This window comes from Vipera ursinii, assembly GCF_947247035.1.
Source record: "Vipera ursinii genome assembly, chromosome: 13".
NCBI lineage: Eukaryota > Metazoa > Chordata > Lepidosauria > Squamata > Viperidae > Vipera > Vipera ursinii.
This window is the reverse complement of record NC_139526.1, coordinates 14,250,381-14,269,392: the sequence shown is the minus strand read 5'-3', so window position 1 is coordinate 14,269,392 and position 19,012 is coordinate 14,250,381. Positions and strand designations below refer to the sequence as shown.

The 19,012-nt window shown below is 45.3% G+C and overlaps 2 protein-coding genes across 2 annotated transcripts in view; one reads left to right on the top strand and one right to left on the bottom strand.

Moving 5' to 3' along the window:
• The window catches only part of GDE1 (glycerophosphodiester phosphodiesterase 1), a 9,812-nt gene extending 4,272 nt beyond the window's left edge, over positions 1-5,540 (top strand). The window contains exons 3-6 of the mRNA XM_083372847.1: positions 356-461; positions 1,528-1,620; positions 3,365-3,576; positions 3,916-5,540. Of these exons, the coding sequence (XP_083228973.1) occupies positions 356-461; positions 1,528-1,620; positions 3,365-3,576; positions 3,916-4,063 (559 nt within the window). The 3' untranslated portion in view covers positions 4,064-5,540. The remainder of the gene's footprint in view (positions 1-355; positions 462-1,527; positions 1,621-3,364; positions 3,577-3,915) is intronic.
• A 228-nt stretch (positions 5,541-5,768) lies between these two features.
• The window catches only part of TMC5 (transmembrane channel like 5), a 30,601-nt gene continuing 17,357 nt past the window's right edge, over positions 5,769-19,012 (bottom strand). Inside the window, exons 15-26 of the mRNA XM_083372767.1 lie at positions 17,288-17,454; positions 16,727-16,805; positions 16,062-16,159; positions 14,882-14,977; positions 14,627-14,702; positions 12,761-12,894; positions 11,153-11,326; positions 10,137-10,215; positions 9,092-9,175; positions 8,313-8,408; positions 7,357-7,393; positions 5,769-6,106 (exon numbers count right to left, since the gene is read on the bottom strand). Coding sequence (XP_083228893.1) covers positions 5,991-6,106; positions 7,357-7,393; positions 8,313-8,408; positions 9,092-9,175; positions 10,137-10,215; positions 11,153-11,326; positions 12,761-12,894; positions 14,627-14,702; positions 14,882-14,977; positions 16,062-16,159; positions 16,727-16,805; positions 17,288-17,454 — 1,236 coding nt within the window. The 3' untranslated portion in view covers positions 5,769-5,990. The remainder of the gene's footprint in view (positions 6,107-7,356; positions 7,394-8,312; positions 8,409-9,091; positions 9,176-10,136; positions 10,216-11,152; positions 11,327-12,760; positions 12,895-14,626; positions 14,703-14,881; positions 14,978-16,061; positions 16,160-16,726; positions 16,806-17,287; positions 17,455-19,012) is intronic.

The window sequence follows — 19,012 nt, the reverse complement described above, 5'->3', positions numbered from 1 at the left end:
GTTGCAAGTAATTAATTTTGAACAGTCGTTAAACGCTAAATGTGAGGGTCAGTTGCAAGTAATTAATTCTGAACAGTCATTAAACAGTTATAAGTCAAGGGCTACCTGTATCTGTACTTTTTACGGGTTTGCAACTCGCGAACAGATAGTCGCGTCTTCTGGTGTTTAAATGACTTTAATTGTTCGAGGATCTTTAAAGAGCTTTGAAGGATTTGTATTTTAGTGGAATAACGTCCTTGTATTTTAGGGGTGGTACGGTATGAAGGGGGAAATAATTCCTTTTTTTTAAAAAAAATTGGATACTTTTCTGTTTGAAACGGAGACCTTTCAAGTTGGTGCGTTGATTTTTCTCCAGGAGGGATTACCGTGGGGAAAAAATACCGACCCTCAAAGAAGCTGTTTTGGAAAGTTTGCATCACGAACTCATCATCTACTTTGATGTCAAGGGACACGCAGATCAGGTATCAGCTTGTAACCGCTTTTCCTGTCCTTTTCATTTTCCTTTGACCAAACGTTCTGACGATAACATGCTGAAAGAAACGAAGCGCTTTTTTTTAAATGCTACTATTTCTTTATTCACGGCACTAAAGTAACGATTAGGTGAAAGTTTTCTCAGACTTGCTTCTTCTCTAATTCACAGAGCTTGTGGTAAGGAAGGGAAAGAGGTTGGTGGACTTTTTTTTTTCTTTTAAGGCACCGATAAAGAGCAAAACTTTTCTGATGCTAGTATAGAACAGATATGTCAAACACAAGGCCCGGGGGTCAGATGGTTTCATGCAGTGGTTTCATGCAGCCCGCGAAGCCATCCTGGAAACAGTGAGGGAACGGCCCCCACTGCCTTGGCCCTGGCCCAGAGACCCTCCTCCTGCCAGAGACCCCCAGATCTGTCCCACTCCTGCCCAGGCCCCCATAGGCACCCTTGATGCGAACGATGTAGAGCTGGCCACGCCCACCCAGTAGGCCATACGCACTCTAGCCACGCCCACCCAGTAGGCCATGCCCACCCAGGCCACACCCACTCTGCCCCCTGAGGGCAACCGCAATGCTGATGCGGCCCTCCATGAAATTGAGTTTGACACCCCTGGTATACAGTATCAAGAGTATCTGTTTACATAAGAGTTACTCTCACCTAGCACCAGCAAGTAAAACCCGTGCCTCCGACAAGGCTCTTTCTCAGTCTTGTTATTTGAAATAATCCCAAAGAGAGAGGTTGGAAATTTGTTCACTGACTTTAAGGGCTGGATTCTGACTCTTTCCCGGAATCCGTGTCCTTGAAATTAAACCGAGCTGCCGTTTTTGAAAGCAGCTTTTCCATCTACATTAGCACATTCTGCTCCGTTCACCTTTTCTTGGTGCGTACCGTTTTCCAGAGCACAAATTATTTTGCACCGTCCACTCTGCACAATGCCACTTTAATCAGTAACGTCTCCTATACAAGAACTCCTTCCGGTAGCTGAAGTGCACAAGAAAAAAAAAACACCTGCCTTTGTCCATTTAAAAAAATGCCATTTTTCTTTTTACTGGCAGGCAGTTGCAGCCCTGACCCAGCTCTACCTAGAATATCCACGGCTGTACAACACCAGTGTGGTTTGCTCATTTATGCCAGATGTTGTCTATAAGGTGAAGATTTCGAAGTGCTACTAATATTTCATAATTATTTATTTTTTATTTTTATTTTAATTCCATTTATATCCCGCCCTTCTCCGAAGACTCAGGGCGGCTTACAAGCTTGAAAAGCTGGCTGAAATACCCCTGACCATTCATTTGCTTGGGCCCGTACAATTAGCTCAATATCAATCAACCCAGATTGTCCTCTTAACTCTCTTCTCCACTCCATTGCCGCAACAATGGGGCTGCCCTTGAGGACCACCCGGAGGCTTCAGCTGGTGCAGAATTTATTTTATTTATTTATTTATTTTAATTCCATTTATATCCCGCCCTTCTCCGAAGACTCAGGGCGGCTTACAAGCTTAGCAGTAGCCTTCATTCTATGTATATGCCTGCTTGTTAGGGCTTTCACACACACACCCCAAGCGGCATTATTACAAAGTCAGCTTAATTGCCCCCAACAATCTGGGTCCTCATTTTACCTACCTGGGAAGGATGGAAGGCTGAGTCAACCTTGAGCCTGGTGGGACTCGAACCTGCACTAATTGCAGGCAGCTGGTGTTACTTAAGGAGGCATTAGCCCACTGCTCCACCAAGGCAGTGGGCTAATGTGACATGATGTTAGGAAGTTTCTGAGTAAGGCGCACAAAATGCTATACAGGGAAGCATATGCTACCTATTTTTAGAGCCTTAACATAATCTAGTTTATTTTAACATGATCAATAAACTGTGGGCCTTCCCTATATTGGAAAGTCAGTATAAGAAGAGTTTGTTGGGTTAAGCCTAAGGGTTGATCATATTGGTGTTTGGCTGAGGGGTGGAAAAATGTGTTTGCCTCAGTGCTTTTTAATGCTTGTGTGTTCAGTTTGTAACACTAATGCCCTAAAATTCATCTCCCTGAGGAAAGAGTGAGCAATAGATAACTTTCTGTATGCAATAGGTAGTATATTTGTGTTTTAAGGCATCTACGCATTGACTCAACTGCTCATCTTCAGATGTCCTATCAAATGCTGAAGCATTTCTGAACGAGATCTGTTCAACTTCGAAGTTAACGCTCACGGGGGGGGGGGGGAGAATCAGTGGGATATTCTCCTAAGTTTTGGATGGTAATGCAAAGCAAGGTGGAACTTCCCTACCACGCACAATTTGCAGTTTGATTCTCACGGTTCTTCCCACACTGCCAGAAAGTTGTTGTTGTTGTTAGCTGTGAAGTCGTGTCCGACCCATCGCAACCCTATGGACAACGTTCCTCCAGGCCTTCCTGTCCTCTACCATCTTCTGGAGTCCATTTAAGCTCACGCCTACTGCTTCAGTGACTCCAGCCACCTCATTCTCTGTCGTCCCCTTCTTCTCTCGCCCTCCATCTTTCCCACCATTAGGCTCTTCTCCAGTGAGTCCTTCCTTCTCAATAGGTGGCCAAAGTATTTGAGTTTCAGCTTCAGGATCTGGCCTTCTAAAGAGCAGTCAGGGTTGATCTCCTCTAGGACTGACCGGTTTGATCGCCTTGCAGTCCAAGGGACTCGCAGGAGTCTTCTCCAGCACCAGAGTTCAAAGGCCTCCATTCTTTGGCGCTCGGCCTTTTTTTATGGTCCAACTTTCGCAGCCATACATTGCAACTGGGAAGACCATAGCCTTGACTATGTGCACTTTTGTTGGCAGGGTGATGTCTCTGCTTTTTCGTTAAATCTCTGGTATCATAACCTCATTTAGCTACCAGGAGGCAAGCACTTAGCTCTGTGTTGTTTGGTTCTTTTAGATGAAACAAGCTGACAGAAATGTCATAACGGCTCTGACCCACCGGCCGTGGAGCTTCAGTCACTACGGGGATGGGAAGCCTCGCTACGCAGCTTTTTGGAAACACTACTTGTCTATGGCCCTTGATGTTGTCATGGACTGGAGCATGCATAACTTCCTATGGCATTTATGTGGCGTTTCTGTTTTCCTGATCCAGAAAAATTACATTTCACCGTAAGTTGATTCCTTGACAGGGATTGCCTGGAGAAAAGACGGCAAGTTGGTCTCACGTTTATGAAACGGGAGACCCGGGGAACGACCAGATCTATAGAAAGCTTTCTCTGGGTGAATCCCAAATATAAATGGCTTTTAATCCCAAGGAAGATTGAATCTATAACGAGCCTCTTTCTGGATGAATCCCGAATTTAAATGGCTCCTAATTGCCTTTCTGGGGTTTTTAAAGGAGGAATAAACTGTATCAGAACAGTGGAGAGGTTTTAGAAACATTTTTAAAATAAGCCAGAGTACGACTGCTTCTCCTCTCATATCATTTTTTTGCCTTCTTTCTTTTAGGGACTATATAAACAGATGGTCCTCTAAAGGGGTGCACGTTGTCGCTTGGACCGTCAACACACTTGCTGAAAAAATGTATTATGAAAATGTTCTCCAGACCACCTATATGACCGACAGCTTACTAGAGGATTGCGACCCTCATTACTAGCTTGATCTTCAACTGCCGATTGGCTTCATTAATCAGACTGGAGTTCAGTGGGACTTTGATGATTTTATTTCGCGAAGGCTGCATCGCTTCCCGGGGGGGGGGAATGATTACATTTCAGGTTGCACCCAAACTCCTTCCTTTTTGCTTGGATTGAGATTTCTCGTGATTATCACTTTTCCTCCCAGAAAGAATCAGCATTTTTAGTCAAATAGATGCAGCTCAAATGGTGCAGCTCAAATGGTGGGGGGAAAAAACCATGATATGCTACAAGGTAGGCCAAATTAAGCAGGTTGGGAAGTGAACTTCTTGGGAAACTCATGAATGCTCCCATTTTTCTCCTGGGCCATCCCTGGCTGGGCAGTTTCTCAGAAGTAAATCCTCCAAAGTAGAAATGGTTTCAAGGTGTTCCAGGGGAGGGTCTCCTTGCCCCCAAACAGCTTGATTTTATCCGGTTCAGAAAAATGGCCAATTATCCCAGCTGCATCATTGAGCAACAGAAATTCTGGCCCCAGTTGCTGTCATAAGCTGAGGACTGCCTGTAGTGAATCTGGGGAGAACACTTCCAACTGTGGCTAACGTGCAAGTATTTTCTCTCTCCTGCCCGTAAATTCAAGGTGCAGTTTTGATAATGCGATTTACTCTCTCATCGATATGTAGCAAGGCAAAATGCAATATATTTTGAGGTGATTGGGCACTTCACGGAAGCTAGGAGTGGGGGCTTTTCACAGCTGCCGGGGCTAGGATGATCCAAGTGGGGTGCATTTATTGCGGATTTTGAAAGTTAGCTCTTGTCGAAGGCTGCATTTCAAACTTGAAAGAAATATTTACCTCGCAATTGTTCGTGTAAACCTGAGACGGTCCTCTCTAGGTTGCTTCTTTTTTTCCTCCAGTTCTTTTCAGAATTGACACTTGCTCAAAATCGAAAGGATGCTGGTCATTTGTCAGGATTGCTTGCATCAGGATTGAAAATGTCCCCTTATGTCCCCATCACTTGTGTTAAAAAGAGTACAGCATTAAAGGTTTTTAAAATAATTCCAGAGAACGGTTGTAATGGAAACCACCGCTAGAAAAAAAAAAGAGAAAACTGGGAATAAATTATCTCACGTAGGCAGGTTATGCGATCGTCTGAAAATGTGACATTAAGAAGATGCGCAACACTAGTGCAAAAGCTGGTGCCTTAAAAGTTTTGCAGTCCAGGTACAAATAAAATTCTTCATATGTCTTAAGCAGTCTTCTCACTGGGATAATTTGGATGAAGCTGAAACGGGCACTAGGTGACCGCCATTAATTTTGTTGCCAAATAAAAGGTGATTTATCAGTTGATATATAAAATGCAACTGCTAAGTCAGACAAAATATGCGGTTATAACATTCCAAGATTCATTTCCCCGATGCATCACTAACCACTGTTTAAACTGAAAAGAATGTAAATCTGTTTCTGCCTTTTTTTTTTGCCATGCTGCGATACATGTTTGTTTTTTTTAAAAAAATAATGTTTCCTTTATTATTCTCTGTACTGTACAAATCTCTCTATAATTTCTGTAAAACCAAAATCCTGACAGTTAAAAGAAATAAATTTGGAGAGAAAATAACGATGATGTTTAAGGGATTATTCCTGGTGGTTATATTACCAAAACTGTCAGATTTCCACGATAAAATAAATTAACGTAGCCCTTTTCCTCAAATGTACAGTAAGTTCTGTTGAGACCTGGGGAAGAGATTGTTGTCATAAAGAATCGTTTGGCACCTGCATTTTCTGAAGTCATAATAAAGGAAAAACCTCAACAAATGTCAAATTGCCCAGTCGCTTTAATTGAAAATTTCTCATTTTTACAGTTCTAGTAGGTTCCTACAAATACTTTCATTTGTGCAAACAGCAAGGTTCTCGATAAAAAGTGCTTGTTGGGGTGTGCATATTACTTAATTCTCTACTTCCACTTCGAGTTTTCTTCATCTTCCGTTTCCCATTCAGCCTCTTGTCTGGCTCTCAAAGCCAAAACCAGGGCATCAGACACTCCAGCATTCTGGGTTATTTCACCAGCCTCTGTTACAAGCAAAGGGAAGAAAAAAGGTGTAGTGTTAGTTCAGAATAACAGAGTTGGAAGGGACCTTGGGGGTCTTCTAGTCCAACCCCCTGCTCAAGCAGGGGACCCTATACCAGGGGTAGGCAACCTCGGCTCTTTTATGACTCGTGGACTTCAACTCCCAGAATTCCTGAGTCAGCTGTGCTGACTCAGGAATTCTGGGAGTTGAAGTCCACGAGTCATAAAAGAGCCGAGGTTGCCTACCCCTGTTCTAGTCCAAGCCCCTGCTATACCAGGGGTAGGCAACCGAGCCGAGGTTGCCTACCCCTGTTCTAGTCCAAGCCCCTGCTATACCAGGGGTAGGCAACCTCGGCTCTTTTATGACTCGTGGACTTCAACTCCCAGAATTCCTGAGTCAGCATAGCTGACTCAGGAATTCTGGGAGATGAAGTCCACGAGTCATAAAAGCTGAGGTTGCCTACCCCTGCCCTATACCATCTCAGACAAGTGACTGTCCAATCTTTTCTTCAAAGTCTCCAGTCTTGAAGCACCCACAACTTCTGGAGGCAAGCCGTCCCACTGGTTAATTGTTCTAACTTGTCAGGAAATTTCTCCTTAGTTCTAGGTTGCTTCTCTCCTTGATTAGTTTCCATCGTTTCTTGTCTTCTGGTGCTTTGGAAAATAAGTTAATCGCCCCCTCACCTTTGTGGCAGTGTAGCCATGTTCCTAACAGTCCCTTTAGGATATTTTTTTTCTCTCCCAAAACACACCAAAACGCCACCCGCACTGAACACCCGATTCCCCTGCCTCAGATGTCCACGGACTTGTGGCCACATGGTCAGTGAAATCACCCTGATTTCTTACAGAGGTTGGTGGCGGTGGTGTTTTTAAATTACCACCAAACTTTGGGTTTGCCATCAAATTTCAGAAGGACAATTTGGGATGCTCTGAGGGTTATCTCAACCTTTTATGGAAGGCTACCTGCGTAGGTTTGCTCTTCCTGTCCCACAAACCAAGTACCAGGAGAAGCTTTATTGGGACTTCCCTACAGCCTCTTTCTACACACTTGGCCCATTTGATTGTGTCACTTCCCCTTCCAGACAGAACTAGAGAGAAACCTTGAGTCAAGCTTGACTTCCGATGATTACAGAGTTACTTCACCGAGTTCCTTTCTCCTAGACGTGTTTTGACTTCCCAATCTAGCCTGGAGTCATAATACTAGTACTAATTATAGTTTACTTAACTGTCCTGCCTAATATTTAGTACTTACCAGGATTAAAGGTGGCCATTGCAGGGTGTCTAGCAGACTATAAAGGAGACAAACATAAACTTAGATTTGACATACCAACCAATTTTTAACCATTATAAAGCAGCGAATTCATCAAACGTATTCTGTAACTGTATCCTGATATGACTCATTCATCCTACTGATTTAAATTTAAATAGTTATTCATAAAAACCCAACATGTTGATATTTTTCTACCTTAGTGGCACGCTGGCTGAGGAATACTGAGAGCTGAAGTCCACAAGTCATAAAAGGGCCACCTTTGAAGACCCTTGTTCTACAGCCAACTAGTTGACTTGTCAAATCAGTTAAAAGAATGAGGCTAAGGATGTGCAGGCAACTAAGGCAATGATCACAATTGCTGAGCAATTTGGAGGGACGGAGAATAAAGTTCATATACACGGCAATACATAAAGACACAAATAGGTTCATTTTAAAAAAAACCACTCCAAACTTTCAGGGGGTTTGCTGTCCTATAAAAGGGAAGGAGAGCAAAAAGAATTCCTGTAAACCTCATTATTTTTTCTTCTGTTCCTTCTCTGGCTTGCCCCCTTCCCCAGTCTTGCTCTTTAGGTGGGTTGGCGGCAAGGCCACGGGATGAAAATTACGGAAGTTGTGAGCCAGCCCATCTAGAAAGTGCCAAACTGGAGAAGGCTGGGCCAAGAGCTAGCCGAAGCCCAATATTGTGAAGAAATAAGCTTTCTACGTGGCGCAGATCCTGCTAAGGCCCTTTATGGTTAACCATCTTTAGAGAGGTATCCTTCAGATGATCATTTCCCATCTTCTCCAAACATCAACATGGCCAAGGTTGGTGAAGTATGACGGGAGGTGAAATCCAACCTGACTACAAGGCAGCGTGGAAGGGTTAGCATCTGCAACTAAAAAGCTTTTTGTGTAAAGCAAAGTGGTCATACCACACCCTCAACTGCACCTGCTATTACCTCAGTAGAAGACTCTCTCCAGAGAAAGGGCTCCACGCAGCTGGGCAGCAAAACGGAGCGTTGCTCCTTAGGCAGCTGGCTGAGAGATGAGTCCCACTGGAAGACCAACGAAAAGACTCAAGCGCAATGTATACATATGAATGTATGCATATGTTCTTTCTTTCTCCCCCAAACCCCCCCCCCAATTGTTGGGTTTTTTTTCCCAATCTGCTATTTTCCAAATAATAATGAATATCCTGGGCCGATTCACACACGCTAAGCTGTTAACGCAGTTTGCTTGATTTGGGCTTGGTGGCTCAGTGGGTTAGGACGCTGATCTTGTCGATCAGAAGGTCGGCAGTTTGGCGGGTCGAATCCCGAGTGCCGCGTAACAGAGTGAGTGCCTGTTACTCATCCCAGCTTCTGCCAACCTAGCAGTTCGAAAGCACGTAAAAAATGCAAGTAGAAAAATAGGGACCGCTACGGTGGGAAGGTAACAGTGTTCCGTGCGCCTTTGGCGTCTAGTCATGCCAGCCACATGACCACGGAGACGTCCTCGGAGAAGCGCTGGCTCTTCGGCTTTGAAATGGAGATGAGCACCGGCCCCTAGAGTCAGAAACGACTAGCACGCGTGTGCGGGGGAACCTTTACCTTTACTAAGGCTTATGAGGCACGGCTTACCAGCTTAGCATGTTGGTGGACTTCAGCCAATTGTACTTTTTCAGCAAACCGTTATTAAACAACCAGCGTATGCAATGGAAACGCCTGGTCTTTAAAAGGTCCAACTCTGCAAAACTCACCTCCGGCTGCCTTCTCAAAGAGGGCAGCTGAGAAGCTTGCAGCCCACGTAATTTCTTCAGTAGGAACATTTTATCTTTGCCGGCCTACAAAATCAAGACACAGTTCGATAAAAAGGGATGGCGCGTTAGAGGAATTAATCTTAATATTTCATTTTAGAAAGCTAGCAGCAACAGTCAAGTGCTTTGCTTGAAAAGTAACCTTTCCTTTTTCAAAAAAAAATCAATTAAATACATTTCTATTCCGCTACAGTCAAAAATACTCTTGGTGGCTTACATAGACTCCTAGGCTTCCACAATATAATCTGAAATTTGATTAAAACTTCATAAGTTACCATAAAAACAGTGATACCCCAAAACATCAAGCAATGTGATAAAAAAAAATAAAATTACAGATATATTGCAATCCGTTCAACAGAGTAAATGCGTATCTTAGATCAAGATATTAGGGAGCCTTTTAACCCAAAACTAAATTTTCCTGAGAGTTCGCTGTCTAGCCCTATCATCTTCAAAGTGTGATCAGTAGATCACCAAGTGATCTACATTTCCTGACATTCACTGGGCAGGGTTTAGCTGCTTGCTTAGCGCTTCTCTTGAGTGATCAACACATATTAAGTTTAGATTATACGTTTGGTATTAAAACATATAATCGGTTTAAAGACCTTTTTTTTTAAATGGAGGAAATAGGAAGGAATAAAGATACGCAGCTAAAGGATTATTTCATTTGCCAAAAAAAAGCCTAAACTGCCATGTTCTTAAAGATAAAAAAACATAGGAAGGAGGTGTTTGTTAACTGGGTGGTCCCTGATATTTCCGAAGTTTTCTATTTAGAGACCTTAGTTGCAGAAATTTTGAGAAACATTGGTCTAGCCCAGGGGTAGGCGACCGTGGCTCTTTTATGACTCGTGGACTTCAACTCCCAGAATTCCTCAGACAGCCGCTGCTGGCTGAGGAATTTTGGGAGTTGAAGTCCACGAGTCATAAAAGGGCCAAATTTACAAGACCCCCTGATCTAGAGTGACGGGATTTCTCGTGAGAAAATACTTACATTAACAATCTGCTCTTGTAGCAGTTTGACCATTGTTTTTCGTCCACGGATGATTTGCCAGAAAAGGTATATGAGCATCCTAAAACAGAATTCGGAATGTCAAATTACCGCTGGCCCGTAAACTATGGAGCCAAGACCAGCCAAGATTCCAAACTATGGTACCAGACCGAATAAACCAACAAAGGAGAATATTTGCAGCTCAAGGTTAAAAGGAAGTGTCCTCAGGATTCTCTGAGCTTCATTGTTTTCTTCCGGACGTTTCGTTACCCAAAGTAGGTAATGACTCCTCCTTCAACCCACAAGCTATAAACATTCTCCTTTATTGGTACCACATATGGCTATCAAATTAAAGGGACGCGGTGGCTCAGTGAGTTAGGACGCTGAGCTTGTCGATCAGAAGGTCGGCAGTTTGGCGGGTCGAATCCCGAGTGCCGCATAGCAGAGCGAGCGCCTGTTACTCGTCCCAGCTTCTGCCAACCTAGCAGTTCGAAAGCACGTAAAAATGCAAGTAGAAAAATAGGGACCACCACGGTGGGAAGGTAACAGCATTCCGTGTGCCTTTGGCGTCTAGTCATGCCGGCCACATGACCACGGAGACATCCTCAGACAAGCGCTGGCTCTTCAGCTTTGAAACGGAGATGAGCACCGGCCCCTAGAGTCGGAAACGACTAGCACGCATGTGCGGGGGAACCTTTACCTTTGCCTTTATGGCTATCAAAGATTTTAGAAAGAAGTCAGACGGGAAAAACTGTGCCTGTCAGTACGGTTCCCCCAAGGAACAACTTTTTTTTCCATTAGCTAGCCAGGTATTAGCTAGATGGGTAACGAAATGTCTGCAAGAATGTCACCAAAATGTCACCAAGAAGGCAACAATCGACTCCTCAGACAGAAAAAGCCCATAATTTATAAGGCGCGTCATTTATAGATGTCCTGCATTGTTAAAGAGTCCCTTTAACAAACGGGTCACCTTCCTTCCCCATCCCACCTTTCCCCCCACCCTTTCGTGGGAAACTTACAGCACGATGATTGAAAGGATGAAGAAGAAATGGGTGCTCTCGATTAAGTTGCGGTAGATCCACACCACCCATCCTGAGCTTGGGGAAGAAGTCAAGACTGAAATCCAGCCAGAGATAGCTTCAAAAGGAGCCGTTAGACCTCGGAAAGGGCCACACGCTTCGGAAGGTTTCCGTCTTGGAAAATAAAGAGAGGGGTGGGGGGTGGGGGAAAAAAGGACAGGTTCTTTTCACACCAACATAGTCAGTTTAGAAGTTTGTTGAAGGAAACACTCATAGACGGTAGCCAGCATCAGAGAGATCACTGGATGTTGGCTGGGACCAGGTCCCCGAGGAGATCTACAAATCTTGAGATCTCTGACCTTGTTGATAAGGATTACCATGACGGGTGAGACTAGGGCAGGGTTAGGCAACCTTGGCTCTTTTATGACTCGTGGACTTCAACTCCCAGAATTCCTGAGCCAGCCACGCTGAGGGGAAAGGGAGAGGTTTCCAAGCTGAGCCGTGCCAGCTCAGGAATTCTGGGAGTTGAAGTCCATGAGTCATGAAGGGGCCATAGTTCCCCCATGCTGGCTCAGGAATTCTGGGAGTTGAAGTCCACGAGTCATGAAGGGGCCACAGTTCCCCATGCTGGCTCAGGAATTCTGGGAGTTGAAGTCCACAAGTCATAGAAGAGCCAAGGTTGCCTACCCCTGGGCTAGGGAGAAGAGCAAAGAGGAACGCCACGTGAACAGAGGAACTGCCAGACCTTTGAGGTAGGCTAGGTCAAGAAGATGCATGCTTTTATTGTTGTAGGTGAGGGGTCCTCAATGTCGGCCGCTTTAAGACTCGTGGACTGGGGAATTCTGGGAGTTGAAGTCCACGAGTCTTAAAGCGGCCAACTTTGAGGACACATGCTGTAGGTAGACTAACAAAAACCTTGAAACTCTATCCAAGTTTTTCTCTGCCTCACGTTATAGTACAGGTAGTCCTTGACTTAAAACCATTCATTTAGCGACCAAAGTTGCAATGGCACCTTAAAAAGGGACTTATGACCACTTTTCGCCCTTCACGCCCATTGCAGCAGCCCCACGGCCACGTGATCCGAATTCAGACACTTGGCAACTGACTCAGGCTTGTGACAGTTGCAGTGTCCCCGGGGGACACGTGATCCCCTTTGGCGACTTTCCGACAAGCAAAGTCACCGGGGAAAAGCCAGCTTCGCTGGACAACCGAGTTGCTTAATTAAGAACCGGAGTGATCCCCTTAACAACCGTGGCAGGATAGGTCGTAGAATGGGGCAAAGCTCATTTCACAACCGTCTGGCTTGGCAACAGAAACGTTGAGCTCAACTTAACAAACTGTGGTTTGTTAAGTCGAGGATTACCCATAAACCTAATCCAAGTGGGCTTACTGGGAGCTTCCCTCTTTATTGATTGGCTCATTCCTCCCCCGTGCCCAAAGCTAGCCCTCCATTTCCTTCCAAAGGAACCAATGGCTCCAGGAGAAGCAAATTAAACTTGCGACCAGACGCCTCTTGCCAAGGTTTTCTCCAGAACCTGGGCCGAAACTTCCAATAAGGGCTTGCAGATACTTGAGCCGGGGGTGGGGGGAACCCAGAGAGCTTCTGACCTCCAGACAGTGACCGCCACGACCGAGAGGACGCCGGTGAAAGACGGGAAAAAGAGCAGGAAGACGAATATCGTGTTCATCTGGGACCCACGCCAAGCTTTGCGCGGCGGCTGGCAGTTCTTCAGCAGGCTGACCTGGAGGGGCAAGCAGAGAGGTCACAGGCAGGCCAACAGCTTGACGCGCACACACGACCGAATAGGAGAGGGGCAGTCTTTTGGCATCGCCAGCAGCAAAATATTCAGCCCCGAAGCTAACGGGAGCAAAGCAGTGGCCGACGCAAAGAGACAGCTCACGTGGGGGGAGGCGACCAGTCCTCCCATTTTTTTAGGCTCTACGGGGAAAGATGGAAGAGGGAGGAGCAAAGGCAGAAACAGACGTTTGCCACCCTGCCACTTACAATCGCTAACTTGGCGTCAACGGTTGATGGTGTCAACTTGGGGGGGTCACCAAGAGGAGCAGTGGGGCACAGGCACACCTGGAAAAGCTCTAGCACGGGGTAGGTTTGCTCAATACCATACGTAGCTCATGCATTAGGGCAGGAGTGTCAAAATGACGCGCCCCCCCAGGCCGGGTTCATCATGCAGAGGCCGCGCCCACCCCAGCTCCGGCAATGCGGAAAAAAAGTCACGATACACTGCCACACGTCAGTGTCACTGGTCGCGCAGTGGTTATAATGCAGCACTGCAGGCTAACTCACTGCTCACTCCAGGAGTTCGATCCTGACTGGCTCAAGATGGATTCAGCCTTCCATCCTTCCGAGGTCGGTAAAATGAGGAGCCAGATTGTTGGGGGTGACAGGCTGACTCTGTAAACCGCTTAGAGAGGGCTGTGAAAGCACTGTGAAGCGGTATATAAGTCTATTGCTAAGAAGGAAGTCCCTTGGACTGCAAGGCGATCAAACCGGTCAGTCCTAGAGGACATCCACCCTGACTGCTCTTTAGAAGGCCAGATCCTGAAGTTGAAACTCAAATACTTTGGCCACCTAAGGAGAAGGAAGGACTTACTGGAGAAGAGCCTAATGCTGGGAAAGGTTGAGGGCAAGAGAAGAAGGGGATGACAGAGAATGAGGTGGCTGGATGGAGTCACTGAAGCAGGAGGCGTGAGCTTAAAGGGACTCTAGAAGATGGTAGAGGACAGGAAGGCCTGGAGGAACATTGTCCATGAGGTTGTGATGGGTCAGCCATGACTTTGCAACTAACAACAAAAGAAGGAAGGAAGGAAGGAAGGAAGGAAGGAAGGAAGGAAGCCATAGTGAAGTGGTATTTAAGTCTAAGTGCTATTGCTATTACATGCTATCAATCATGGTCAATTCTTGGTGACCCCAAGCACCCCCATCGTCCCTGTAACTCAGTTTACAGCTTAGCAACAAGTACGAAGCAGAGCTGGCTTAGCAAATTGCACGAGTCCTGATCATTTATTTTTATTTTTATTTTAATCCCATTTATATCCCGCCCTTCTCTGAAGACTCAGGGCGGCTTACAATTTAAGCACAAACCAATGTGCTTAGCAGTAGCCTTCATTCTATGTATATGCCTGCTTATTAGGGCTTTCGGGCCCCCCCAAGCGGCATTATTACAAAGTCAGCTTATTGCCCCCAACAATCTGGGTCCTCATTTTACCTACCTGGGAAGGATGGAAGGCTGAGTCAACCTTGAGCCTGGTGGGACTCGAACCTGCACTAATTGCAGGCAGCTGGTGTTACTTATGCCTCATCCTTGTGCCGTGCCCCCAGAGTGCTACGGATCACCAAACTGAGTAAAACTGATCTGGGGGTCCACGTATGATCCGTAACAACAAACAGGCTTGAGAAAGAACAATGCAATTAAGGCTGGCAAGGGGGGAAAAAGTCACAAAAAGCCGCCGAACCTTTTTCACACAAAATATTATGAAAAATGTTATCATCTGGATGGCAGGAAGCAGAGGGGCGAAGAAGATCCCAATCCTGAAGAAAAGAAAAAAAAGAGAGAGAGAGAGAGATTCAAGGACAGGACATTATTCAATGTAAGCAGAGAGTATTTTTTTGTGCTTGGAGAAGAGTTTTTATCGATCTGGATTTGTAGCGCAGCCTGTGACTCTTCAGAATGTGATTCCCCCCCCCCCTCCACACACACACACACTCACCATGTCAAAGTCTGAGCGTAGATCAAATCCAAAACATTTCGAGCAATATCGAATTCTGGCACACCAAGTTTTTTACAGCATTCGGTGCCAATAAGTCTGAAATGGCAGATTTGTCGTTTAGATTATGCAGCAGTTCTGCTGAAAGACGTTCTGGATGCGTCACCATTTGTAAGGAATCTTTTTCCCAAAGGGAAGTTGTTCTTTTGATCGATGGAAGATCATCAGGAGCACAACTCCCTGGGATATAAATAAACTTTTTTTCCCCTGCTTTTAAATGAATGTCGTTTGCTCCTGGTTCTGGATTGGGGCGGGGGTGTTTCTGCTGATATAACTGTGGCCTAGCAGAGATGCCTCCAAACCTGCTTATTCCAATCTAGGAATTTCCAATCCAGATGTGGAAATACAAATAGTTCTCTCAACTTGCCACCAGAATCGGGACCACAAGTCCTGGGGCCAAGCAGAGTCATGCCTGATTTTACAACCTTTTTCGCTCCGGTTGTTAAGCAGATCATTGCAGTTTTAAGTGAACTGCCGTCATTAAGCAGATCTGCCTTCCCCTTTTGATTTTGCTTGTCGGACGCCAGCTGGGAAGTTCGCAAATGGTGATCACGTGACACTCTCCCCCCAGAACATGGCAATGTTGTAAATATATGCCAAAGAGCAAGCACCCACGTTTTGATCATGTGACTGTGGGGATGCTATGTGTCAATTGTAAGTGGAAGGACTGGTCGTTGTCTTTTTTCAGGACCATTTTATTTTTTATTTATTTATTTATTTATTTATTTATTTATTTATTTATTTAATTCCATTTATATCCCGCCCTTCTCCGAAGACTCAGGGCGGCTTACAAGCTTAGCAGTAGCCTTCATTCTATGTATATGCCTGCTTATTAGGGCTTTCACACACACCCCCAAGCAGCATTATTACAAAGTCAGCTTAATTGCCCCCAACAATCTGGGTCCTCATTTTACCTACCTGGGAAGGATGGAAGGCTGAGTCAACCTTGAGCCTGGTGGGACTCGAACCTGCACTAATTGCAGGCAGCTGGTGTTACTTAAGGAGGCATTAGCCCACTGCTCCACCAAGGCTCTTTTAACTTTAAACGGTGCCCGACGAATTAAGCTGAGGACTATCAGTATGAAAGTTTGATCTGGATCAAATAACGGGCTAATGCACGTACCGTAGCAGAAATTCACTGAAGAATGAACCCAGGAGGCAGCAGACAAAATCTGCTATAAGCAGCCTGTATATATCTTGGCCAATGAAGGTTTCCCAGCACTAATGGGGAGAACGAAAGATTTTTTTAAAAAAAGTCATTTATTCATGGAACATGTTAAAGCTAAATTCCGGATTTGCGGACATCAACTCCAAGAATTCTCAGCAGTGGTTGTGCTGGCTGGGAAATTCTGGGTAAAACCATCGACAATGCCTGGAAGATATCCAGGTCAGAGAAGGTTGAGCTACACCCACAAAGAGTTTATTTTGTTGTTGTTGTTGTTAGCTGCGAAGTCGTGTCCGACCCATCGCGACCCTATGGACAACATTCCTCCAGGCCTTCCTGTCCTCTACCATCTTCTGGAGTCCATTTAAGCTCACGCCTACTGCTTCAAGAGTTTATTTAGTTTTCGCCTAATGTGCTTTGTGAAGTCAGCAGCTATCTTTTAATAATCTTAGTTTATGTCTTAATGGATTGTGCAAAAACCAGCTTGATCAAGGAACCCTAGGTAGCTAAACCATGGTTTAGCACAATCTGTGAATCCAGCTTAAGTTAAAGAAGGCCTCGCATCACTTAAGAAGGCATTTTGCACCCGTACCAAAAGATGCTTGGGGGGAAAAAAAATCTACCTCCACTTTGGATAGAGCTACTATGTTGAGCCAGTAGTAGCAGAGGACTCCAACGATGGATATTTTCAAGATGACGTTCCTGCAAAGAGGAAGCAACAGCTCTCAGGGTTTAGAAGCACGGGATGCTCACAACTGCTTGTTCAAAATCTGCTCTGAACAGGGATAACCGGCTGGCCGCTTGCACATGTTGAGCTGTGTATATGCGCACTGGATTACAGCTCGTGCGGCCCAGTTCCAAATGAGCCACGGTCTGGTAGTGGGCCACAGCCCCGGGGGGTGGAGACTCGTGCAGTAAATACTATGTAGATCAGAAGCCCCCAACCTTTGGGGGCACCAGGGACCAGTTCCTTGGAGAAAAAGGTTTTTCCGCAGAACGGAGAGTGCGTGGTTTCATGTGCTGCCTGCATCTCATAGACAGGGCTTGGCTTGTTTGTGCGGCCCGGTTGCTGGCATGCTGCGGCCCGGTACCGGTCCACGGACTGGGGGTTGGGGACCCTTGATTTAGATGGCTTGTTAGGGTCCGTTTCTCTCCAAAGGAGGGCAAAACCAAGCCCAATGTACCTGATAATGGCAGTGTAGACCTGGTGCCTAGGATAGGCAAACTTTTCAACCAAGCCGGAGAAGGAGTACAGGAACGGCATCACGTGGTTGAAGAGGCTCACCACGATAGGCAAGGTCAGCATGGCAGCTTCGTTTTCCAGCTGGGTGTTTTCCTCATTCAGAAATAACTCGAAAAGGAGTGAAGAGAGAGAGAGAGAACCTTTGTTAAGAGCTCAGAGTAATTTCCTGGAGTCTTAGTCATGCTATATTTACAAATGTATTGCAAGATTGGGGCGAAAAAAAAGGAGGAGGGGAAGGAGGACGAGGACTGAAGGATCCTGGGTGCTCTTTGAGCTGGGTTGTTTTCTTGCAGATATTTCATTACCAAACTAGGTAACATCATCAGTGCTAGAGTGGAGGGAGGTTTGGAGGGAGGAGATGGAGGAGGAGGAGGAGGAGGAGGAGGAGGAGGAGGAGGAGGAGGAGGAGGAGGAAGGAGGAGGAGGAGGAGGAGGAGGAGGAGGAGAAGAAGAAGAAGAAGAAGAAGAAGAAGAAGAAGAAGAAGAAGAAGAAGAAGAAGAAGAAGAAGAAGAAGAAGAAGAAGAAGAAGATGATTAGGTCCTTGGTGCTCTCTGAGCTTGTTTTTCTTGGAGACATTTCATTACCAAACTAGGGAACATCATCAGTGCTAGAGTTGGGTTTGGAGGGAGGAGGAGGAGGAGGAGGAAGAGAAGGAGAAGAAGAAGAAGAAGAAGAAGAAGAAGAAGAAGAAGAAGAAGAAGAAGAAGAAGAAGAAGAAGAAGAAGAAGAAGATGATTAGGTCCTTGGTGCTCTCTGAGCTTGTTTTTCTTGGAGACATTTCATTACCAAACTAGGGAACATCATCAGTGCTAGAGTTGGGTTTGGAGGGAGGAGGAGGAGGAGGAGGAGGAGAAGGAGAAGAAGAAGAAGAAGAAGAAGAAGAAGAAGAAGAAGAAGAAGAAGAAGAAGAAGAAGAAGAAGAAGAAGAAGATGATTAGGTCCTTGGTGCTCTCTGAGCTTGTTTTTCTTGGAGACATTTCATTACCAAACTAGGGAACATCATCAGTGCTAGAATGGAGTGGGGTTTGCAGGGAGGAGGAGGATGTTAAACCAGCCACTTTGGAAGGGATCTCAAGCGAACACTTATTTTACAGTTCCTGGACTTTTTTTTAAGAAAGTTGGCGATTGCAATATCTCAGTCCATCCACCTCTCTTGAATTTGCAAAGCAGTTCTCAGCTCAATACTTGGAATCAGGGCAAAGCTTCCCAGATGAAGGATGGATAGGCTGAGACCGCCAGTAAACTCTGATAAAAGGAAGCAAATCCAGGACAAAGAACTGGATAGCCCCCCCCCCTTCCCCCCATCTAGACTTAATTTCCTTTTTAATTTCATAAATGTAAATAGAGTTGCACCTAATTAATTAATTACATTGCAACGATGACTCCTCCGGGATTGTCAGTATTTCTCTATCCTTCCATTCTGCTTCATTATAAAAATGACAACTTTATTTTATTTTATTTTTTATAAAACCTTGCAGCAAGGTTTGGAGAGGCTTTTAAGGGCTACACCCAAGCTGGGTGGGAGAGAAATATAGCATCCTCAGGAATCCGTCCTTCCACATCAACACCTTGTCAAGGATACACTGTCATGTTGTTAAAAACCATTCCCAGAAACGGTGTGTATTTATTTACTTGCGATTTAATGAAGGCACGAGAGAGCAAACA